This window comes from Seriola aureovittata, chromosome 12 (genome assembly GCF_021018895.1).
Source record: "Seriola aureovittata isolate HTS-2021-v1 ecotype China chromosome 12, ASM2101889v1, whole genome shotgun sequence".
NCBI lineage: Eukaryota > Metazoa > Chordata > Actinopteri > Carangiformes > Carangidae > Seriola > Seriola aureovittata.
The window spans coordinates 21,671,708-21,681,283 of NC_079375.1; the positions used below are offsets into that span (position 1 = coordinate 21,671,708).

General features: G+C 41.2%; 1 protein-coding gene across 1 annotated transcript; it reads left to right on the top strand.

Moving 5' to 3' along the window:
• The first annotated feature begins 795 nt into the window (after positions 1-795).
• ednrba (endothelin receptor Ba) lies at positions 796-8,866 on the top strand. The gene is made up of 8 exons (XM_056391300.1): positions 796-1,080; positions 1,729-2,208; positions 3,645-3,757; positions 4,405-4,609; positions 5,538-5,687; positions 6,024-6,157; positions 6,278-6,386; positions 6,825-8,866. Exons 2-8 carry the CDS (start codon positions 1,795-1,797, stop codon positions 6,960-6,962), a joined length of 1,263 nt encoding a protein of 420 aa, XP_056247275.1. The 5' UTR covers positions 796-1,080; positions 1,729-1,794; the 3' UTR covers positions 6,963-8,866.
• Positions 8,867-9,576: the final 710 nt, after the last annotated feature.

A 9,576-nucleotide genomic window follows, 5' to 3' on the forward strand; every position in this document is an offset into this window, starting at 1 on the left:
CGATGGTGACCGTGTTAGCATGCTAACGTTAGCATTTAGCTTCAGCACTGCAAAGACAGAGCTGCTAGAACGGCAGAAGACTCATGTTGAAGGATTCAAGACGCAATGATCTTTGCATCTACAAGTTCATTTGATAAATTATCAGTAAAAATAAATGTAATAATATTGTTACTGTATTTTCTAAAACATTCAAAACTCTTTTTCAAATACTGTCTTTTAGTCTTAATTCTTTAATCAAGTTTGGCAGCTAAAAAGTTGGATGCAGAAGGGACTAATGTCTCCTGCATGTTTCTTGGTGTGGTTTCTTATTGCAGTGAGTATCAGCAGGACAAACATGGTGCAGTTATCTACAATTTGACAGTATATTGACAAGCCTGATAAAGTCGAAGTGATAGAATTGTTGTGGATGTAGATTAAAGGAAATGGTTCAATATCACATACACTGGTACTGGTAACAGGGTTTTGTCTGACTATTTACTTAAGAGAACAATAGTGGGATAAAAGTGAAATATTTTAACACCGCATAGAAATATGGATGATGCCACTGGGGGATAAAATATAGCATAAATGTAAGAGACTATAAATTCACCTCTGAGTACCAATAACACACATTTACTCCTTATGACCTGTTTTATGACTTGACCCTGTTTCCTCCATTAAAATGAAGGCAATTTGATAAATGGTAAATAACTTGTGAACTTCCTGCCTGCCTCCCTCCGTGTCCCTCCACCCCCTCTTCTACATAAAAAGAGGAGGGGTTGGAAGACAGGGATCAACTCAGCAGACTCTTGAGACTGTGTACACTGAGACTCAGCAGCCAGTACAGCAGAGGACTTAACCACCAGAGGAGCTGACTGGAGCTTCTGGATCTCAGATCTGGAGGTTTTTTTTTTTTACTTTGACACCAGTGACAGAGAGGACTGCTGCTGCTGGAGATGACTGGACTGTCACTGCAGGAACAGGAACAGCATCCCTCCGCTTTGGGAACTTTTCTCTGTCCTGAAAGCTTGATAGTTACTGGGGGACGTTTGATCTAAGACGCACAAACATTGGAAAATTTCTACCTCAGTCAGGAGTTGGGTAAGTACGAATGTAAACTGTGGTGAACTTTTATTGGTGGATTCAGGGACTGTATGAAAATCATTGTGTTGGTGAGCTGGGTCTCACTTCAGAAAGGCCCTTGCAGAGTTATTAATTAATTAAACTACTACAACCTGTTGCTTAGTATCTTAATGTAACTTCTAATGTACAACAACAATGTAAACATCAATAAACCACCGAAGTGTTGCCCTCCGAATATAGAAATGTGTAACCTCATAAACCATGAAAAAAAACAAGTCAAAGTTATCTTTCTAATGTAACTTTAAAGTATATTGCAAAGAAAGGCTGAAATAATAAAAATAAAAGAGCCTCCCTTGCTTTCCCAAAAAGTGAGACTACCCTATTTTCAGACAAAAGATCATTTCTAATACCTTCCCCCTTTTCAAACTCATCCTCTAATAGTTTTTGTACAGTCCCTGAATTAAAAATAATGATAATGTTACTGGAGGGTTGGTTTGTAGATCTTCATTGTAAGTTTTTATTGAGTTAACAGTTAAAAGACGTGACAGTTGCGAGTCACATAATAAGTCCTGGAGCCTAATATCCCTACCAGACAGAGCGGCTGTTTGATTTCACATGGTGAAATAATATTCCCGTTAACAGACTTTCTTGGACTTTGTGTTCCAGGTGCATTGAAAGGAGGATCTATTGCAGCCCTGTTGAATAAAAGCCATATTCAAAACAAACTCCAGGATGAAGACTCATCTCCTCTGCTTGGAGTTACTCCTCTTGGCGGGTCACATCCTTGTGGCCAGTGGGCAGCTGGAGCCAAAGAAACAAGTGCCCCAGGAGCCTCTTACTGTCACCCAGAGACCTGGGCTCGTAGAGAGGGATGTGCAGGGTCCAGTGAGGTCTAACATCACCATGCCCCGCCGCCGGCTACCTCCCATGTGCACCGGACCCACAGAAATCCGTGACACCTTTAAGTACATTAACACGGTGGTGTCCTGCCTGGTGTTTGTTGTTGGTATTATTGGCAATTCCACTCTTCTGAGGATCATCTATAAGAATAAGTGCATGCGTAACGGGCCAAACATCCTGATCGCCAGCCTGGCGCTTGGAGACCTGCTGCACATCATTATTGGCATTCCCATTAATGTTTACAAGGTAGGTCAAGGTGCCTACACCCTGTAGCCTAGACCATACACACCAACAGGTTTATAATGATTTGGTGCTTAATATTATTTTTACTTTCAGTGAATTTAAAACTCCCTTACCATTTTTTACACTCTTATTGTGTTTAATATCCTTCTTAAGTTTATTTAAATAACTTTCTAGGGGTATATGCAAATATTTTGCTGCATATTGGACTTTAAACCTTCAACACACACACACAGATACAAGAGCACACACATACACACTCTTCCAAGTAGAGGGCTTCCAAGTATTCTTTACATGTTATTACTTTACTGGAGTCTGAGCCCCTCTAGATCCCCTTGTGTCTCTGGCATGTTATTATCTGTTGGGCTCGTTTTGTGTGTGTGTGTGTGTGTGTGTGTGTGTGTGTGTGTGTGTGTGTGTGTGTGTGTGTGTGTGTGTGTGAGAGAGAGTTGGAGAGAAAGAAAGAGGACTAAAGTATCTGTATATTTGGGTAAGGGGGCAAGCATGTTAAAACAACTGGTCGTGGTTGCATACCAGAGCAGAGACAGGAGAGACAGGGTGGTATTAGATTAGATTACATTACATTAGAATAACTTTATTAATCCCACAACTGGGAACACAACAGGGCAGGTAAGGGGGGAGGGGGCAGAATCAAATCTGTTGAAGAACAGATTCAGTTCATTGGCCCAGTTCTTGTGGCCACAGCTCAGGTCTCTCCTGCAGACATCTCTGGTGTTATTCTGCACCAGCCGCTCTTCCATTTTCTGTCTGCAACAGTCCTTCCCTTTCCTGATTTCCTGTTTGAGTTCCTTCTGGACTCTGCGCAGCTCCTCCTTGTCCCCCGATCTAAAGACCCTCTTCTCGTTCAGCAGGGCCTTAACCTCGGAGGTCACCCAGGGTTTATTGTTGGCGAAGCAGCGTACGGACTTGGAGGGCACAGTGTTCTCCACACAGAAGTTAATATAGTCTGTGATGCAGTGGGTCATGGTGTCGATGTCGCCATCGTGGGGGCTGCAGAGCGCTTCCCAGTCTGTTATTTCAAAAGTCTGTTATTTCAAAATGGGGATGGGGGAATACAGGGCCACATGTGATTCCTAAAGATCTACACTCACATTCCAGACGCACATCTGAGGCAGACAGAAAAAGTCCCATATTGTACAAGGTTAGCAGTGTTTTTGTTGTTCTCCACATGTTACCTAAGCTACTGTATCTCCGTGGGTTACAGGTCAAACAAAGCCCTCTCTGTGTTTGTAAGAAAAGACTAAAACATTCAACCTGAAAAAGAAGCAAAATAAAAAACAAATTTCTGGATGTTCACAGAAACAAATAAGTTCAGGGTCACGCTTATATGGTCTGTGGCTGGGAGAAAAACAACATGGAGCCAGACAATTTGCTTCACTCTTTCCCATGGTTCATCTCTGTCTGTCCCTGTCTCTCTCCAGCTCCTCGCAGAAGACTGGCCATTCGGGGTGACGCTGTGCAAGCTGGTGCCGTTTGTCCAGAAAGCGTCGGTGGGGATCACAGTGCTGAGTCTGTGTGCTTTGAGTATTGACAGGTAAACCCAACCGCAAACAGTGGGGGGGGGGGCGTGGCCCAGGTGGTACAGTGGTGTCTAATGAATGATTGATCCCTAACTGCTCCTGACGCTGTGCCATCAGTGTGTGAACATACAACAAAATACACCGTAACGACCCAAACTCACCCCTCCGCTCATGTGGACACAACTACAGTCAGCGATTAAACACAAACACTGTCACACTCGACTTTTGACCCGACCTTTGACGTCTTCACTACTGGCTCCTTTTAACTTTGATGATCCGTGAATGGACGCTTATTCTACTGTCAACTACACCCTGAGCTTGGAATTCAAATTTGTTTTCATATTTACCATCTTCAGATCTTGTATTACACGGTGCTAATGTTTAGCGTATCGAGTACGTTTTCAAAAAAGCTCAAATGTACGTTTCAGTTTTATCGTTAAGGATAAAAGATGTGTAATACTCCATCTCAGAATTAAAGAGTTAGTCAGACATTATATCTGTTAAACTTACACTTTAAGATGAAATTAGCAAAAGGAATAGTTTGACATTTTGGAAAATTAGCTTCTGGTTTCTGTGGTGAAACAAGAAGATCAATACCACTGTTGTGTGTGTTTGGTAAATGTAATATGGATTGTGAACGTATCGCACTTGGATCTTCCAGGTATCGTGCCGTGGCGTCGTGGAGCCGTATCAAAGGGATTGGAGTTCCTAAGTGGATGGCTACTGAGATAGTGCTCATATGGATATTATCCATCATCCTGGCTGTGCCAGAGGCAATAGCCTTCGACATGATCACCATGGACTACAAAGGAGAACAGTTGAGGATCTGTTTGCTGCACCCCATGCAGAAAACTGACTTTATGAGGGTGAGTTGAAACACACAGACCGTCAGAGGCCAATAAGTTTCAGTTTTGTTTTATTCTTCTTCCTTATTATTTTGTCATATAGTCAAACATAATTTTGGCACTGGTACAATATTGAATATAAAATTTAATAAAAAGTAAACAGAGATGGGATGAGATATAAATAAAATATACATATATGAAAATAAGTATTTATTTATAAAAGTAAATCATACTGGGAATTTAGCAGCACTAGTTCAATGGTCATGGCAAACAGTGCAGACAAGCGGGAAAGCAAATATGCAATGTGGAATATTTAGATATAGGAGTTGAGAAGCCTCATGGCCTGATGGTAATAACTGTCATTAAGTCAGGTGGTACGTGCTTCACATGATTAAGTGTGGAAAAAAACAGCACGTGTTGATACAGCTGGTCATACTGCAAACCTGCACATATGGTATAATACATGCTGACTCAAACAGATAGATGCAGATGTGCATTTTGGTACACATGCTGAATCTTGAGTGGATATATGTACCTACACAAAAGCACGTACGCACACAGTCATACTGCGAACGCTTCCAGACCAGATCAGGGTTAAAAAGAGTTTACAGAAAATGAAAAACAGTATATCACAAGAGTTATTGCGCAACATACTGCAGTGTTCGTGAATGTGTGTGTGTGTGTGTGTGTATTCATGTGTCTTCCATTTGCCTTAAAATAACAACAATGAACAGTTTTAATTCCACAGAGGTACCTTTGATAAATGGATTCTTAACGTAAGTCAACAAGACTGAATCTGAGACACACCCTCGAGTCCCCCCCGCTCCGCTGTCAGACAGCACACACGCTACATTAAATTTATTTCTGACAAGTTTAACCTTTAATCCAAGCTGTCAAGTACAGATGTTTGTGCATATTCCAATGCAGTTCTCCTGTTTTCTCTCTGTAGTTTTATAAATCAGCAAAGGACTGGTGGCTGTTCAGCGCATATTTCTGCCTACCGTTGGCCTGCACTGCGATTTTCTACACCCTGATGACCTGCGAGATGCTGAGGAAGAAGAACGGAGTCCAGATCGCCCTTAGTGATCACCTCAAACAGGTTTGATGATGGCATTTATTTTATTTGGCCAATCTGTTTTTATATTGAAGGTTTATAATTAAAGCATTAGACTAATTAGCAAAACTATTGACAGGAAAGCTAAGACAAATACAGTGACGTCATGCCTTTAAAGCGCTCACCTTCCTTCAATCAGACTTCAGACTTTTTGACATTTAATTTATGATCATAAATCTTTCAGCTATCAAAAAATAAAAGAAGTTTCAATTGATATAAGACTGCTTTGCTTTTGCCAGAATTTCACCGCAGCTATTTCAGTGCCAAGCTGTCAAAACAATCTGTTACTACACAATGATTTATGGGTGTTTTCGTGTTCAGCGGAGGGAGGTGGCAAAGACAGTGTTCTGCCTGGTTCTGGTCTTTGCTCTGTGCTGGCTGCCGCTCCACCTCAGTCGTATCCTGAAGCTGACCATCTACGATGAGAAAGACCCAAACCGCTGTGAACTGCTCAGGTATGGAATAAAATACATTTCCCATTGTGTTCAAAAAAAGCACGATAAAAGGAAAGAGTTAAAGTAAAACTGAATCTCCCTCCAGAATGGAAGACTGATGTGTCTTTGTAACCCTTTCAGTTTCTTTCTGGTGTTGGACTACATCGGCATCAACATGGCATCTGTCAACTCCTGTATCAACCCCATCGCCCTCTACATGGTCAGCAAGCGCTTCAAGAACTGCTTCAGGGTAAGTAGCTCAGCTGCAATGTAATGTATGCGACATGCAAAAGAAATAGTTTGACATTTTGAAAAATATAGGTATTCGTGTTCTTGCTGAGTGTTAAATGAGAAGATTGATACCAGTCTCATGTTTGTATGTAGCCAATGCTAGCAGCTCGCTAGCTTAGGTTGACATAAAGATGGATGGAAACAGCTAGCCTAGCGCTTTTCCGCTTAACAGTATCTTTAAAGCTTGACGAATAAACCTACATATCATATCTTTTTCATACAATTCTTGACAAGAAAGCGAATAAGTGTATTCCCCCGAAATATTGATCTATAATCAAGAAAAAAAAAAGGAATCACTAGTTTGTCTTCTTTCTTTCACCAAGCTGTTAATACTGTCACACTCTTATCTCTGAGCCTACTCCTTACAGTCTTTCTTAACACTTCTTTCCTGCTCTAGTCCTGCCTGTGCTGCTGGTGTCTACCGGCTGAGATGTTGATGGATGAAAAGCAGTCGTGCATGAAGCTGAAGGTCACCGAACGACCCTCCGACCAGACTAACTCTCGCATGACCAACAAATCTACTGCTACAGCCTGAGAAGAGGAAGTGGAAGTGAGAAAAGAGGAGATATGATGACAAAAACCAAAATATTGAAGTATGGCTGACTGAATGTGAATAAATGCCCATTCTTGCCTCATCCACAACATCATATGAAGTCTCCTTCATCTCCTAACAGACGTCCCCTTGCCAATATGGGGTGCTGAACACTCTCCATGTCCGAGAAGAAAAAAAAGTATCAGTGCACTTCAAAAAACTATATTCTTGGATAACAAGTTCGAGACGTGTGAAGCGCAAAACCCGGTGTTAATAACACCAAATATCGAGAGCTGAGCTCGAGGCGAAGTTCTGCACAAGTGTTATGTAAAATTAGTGAATTAGCGACAGCTCATCTGGCTCGCAGCCTGGATAGTGAATGATACTTTGATGCTATGAATCTTGCGATAAGTTCTGCATTGCATATTATATTGTATTATTGTATATATTATGACTATATTCGAGTGTGATGCTGTGTTATGAATTGCTACCACACACTGCAGCAGCTTGGAAAAAGTTAAACAATGAATTTAATGCTCTTATGTTTTGTTTTTTTGTACGTATTTCCTTTAAAGTATATGTTTGTACTGAGCATTTCGCATATTTTATCATCCGTCACATTAGTGCCTTTATATGTATTGTCCGTGTGTCATTTTCCCACTAGTTACTGAACTACTGATGTTGTTTGTTTAAAGGTTGTGTGACCATTCAGCTATTGTATTATACTGTTCAATATCGGGCCTGTTCATGAGGCTTTATGTGTTTTGTGACTGTATTTGCTCAACATTATCTTAAGCCGACTTGTACCTCACCTGGTATGTCAAGAGGTAGAGTTTCTTTTTGCAATAAATACAATATTAAATATAATAAATTAGAAACTAGTCAGTTATGTACCTCTCTTTAAAGAAAAGCATAAATTTTCTAGCCATTATCTGTTCAGAGACACAGTCACAACCATTTATGACTGTCAATCTTTTAGCTTTGCCTGTTATTGTGGCCTGACTTTGTGTTTGTGTGTGTTTGTGTGTATTTGTGTGTATTTGTGTGTGCATTTTCGCGTGTGGTTTTGATTTAAGTGTGACTTCAGGCAGCATCATGTGATGGTGAATGCTAACACAGAACATTACTGTTACATTACACACACACACACACACACACACACACACACACACACACACACACACACACACACACACACACACACACACACACACACACACAAACACACACACACACACACACACAGCCCTGACCTGGGAATGTTCCTTCAGGCTAAACCAGTGTCATGCATGTCACATTAGCTGTGAAAGAAGCTCTCTGTCCTGTGATCTCTCACCACCCCTCCTTGACTTATCTCTTCATCCGCTCTCCTTGCATTCACTCTCTCTTCTTTTTCTGCATGTTTTTCCTTGCTTTTTCTTTTTGTTTTTTTACGTCTTCTCTTTCCTCTACCCTTGTTTCCCTAACCCTATCTTTCTGCATTCCTGTCTCCACTCCACCCCATAACCCCTCTGCCTCTGTTCTTCCAATATGGTTTCAAACAATTCAGTGTGGTTTGACATTAAATCAAACCCACCGGTGGTGTAATCGGCCCTAACTGAAAGAAAATCACATTCAGTACATTCCTCCCTAAATTATCTCCTTTTCTACTCCCAACGGAGACTGAACTGATGTATCTGCTTGTGGATACTGGCACTGGCCCCTCCAATGATACGACGCATTGTCCTTAAAGATCACTGCGACTAAAAAAATCTGTCACAAAAAGTTGCAAAGAAAGTGAATGTTGTTCTGTGTGTTACTTACTGTCTATAAATCAAAGCGTAATTAGCTCAAGTTCAATTTAGTATGTCACATTTTACTTTACAAAACTCGAGTTGGAAATTAAAATCATTTATTTGCCGTGCCAAGCGTGATTTATGGTTATTTACGCGGCAGTAAGAGCAGCAGTAATCTATCACAGACTTTATGCTAACACTGAAAAGATTCAGTGGGTTAACCTGGAGCTACTTGTAAGTTTTCTCTGCTCCTGAACGTGGTTTTCTGCGTAGAGCGGGCGGTGGTGAAGAGCTTTGTCCTCTGAGCAGCGCTACGTCTTCAGGAAAGATTGGAGGCTACAATGAGCCGCTATCGGAAAGAGGCAAGATGGGCCGGGGCTAGCTGGTTAGCATGCTAACTTCAATAGAAGGAAAGACGCGATAGAGACAAGTGTCAACATTGGCATTCCTTTCCACTGCTAGAGACAGCTCTTGGCGAGTAAAGGAATAACATTTGATGATGAACTCTAACATTTCTTCTAGACTGAGTAAACAGCTGTTAATGCAGGAGGAGAAGCTATTTGTAAGTTTTCCTATTGCTACATAGCCAGATGTTTACTTACCAGTCTTGGAAAGAGCTTCGTTGTAGCGTTTACAAGACAAGAGGTTATAATAAACCCTCCGATCAGCGCTACTTCTTCAGGGCAGACTGGAAAGTATTGGGAGAAGTATAGGAGACAGTCAAACTGGGCCAGGGCTAGCTGGTTAGCATGCTAACTTCAGTAGAAGAAAAGATGTGATAGAAATAGAAGAAAAACAAGAGAGATTCTTTCCACTGCTGGAGACAACTCTTGGTGAGTAAA

What these genes read in the sequence shown, in the direction of transcription:
- ednrba (XM_056391300.1), top strand. Translation starts at nt 1,795, where the DNA reads ATGAAGACTCATCTCCTCTGCTTGGAGTTACTCCTCTTGGCGGGTCAC. An exon ending in TTCCCATTAATGTTTACAAG is followed by an intron (nt 2,209 to 3,644) that starts GTAGGTCAAGGT and finishes GTCTCTCTCCAG; the next exon opens with CTCCTCGCAGAAGACTGGCC. An exon ending in TTAGTGATCACCTCAAACAG is followed by an intron (nt 5,688 to 6,023) that starts GTTTGATGATGG and finishes TTTCGTGTTCAG; the next exon opens with CGGAGGGAGGTGGCAAAGAC.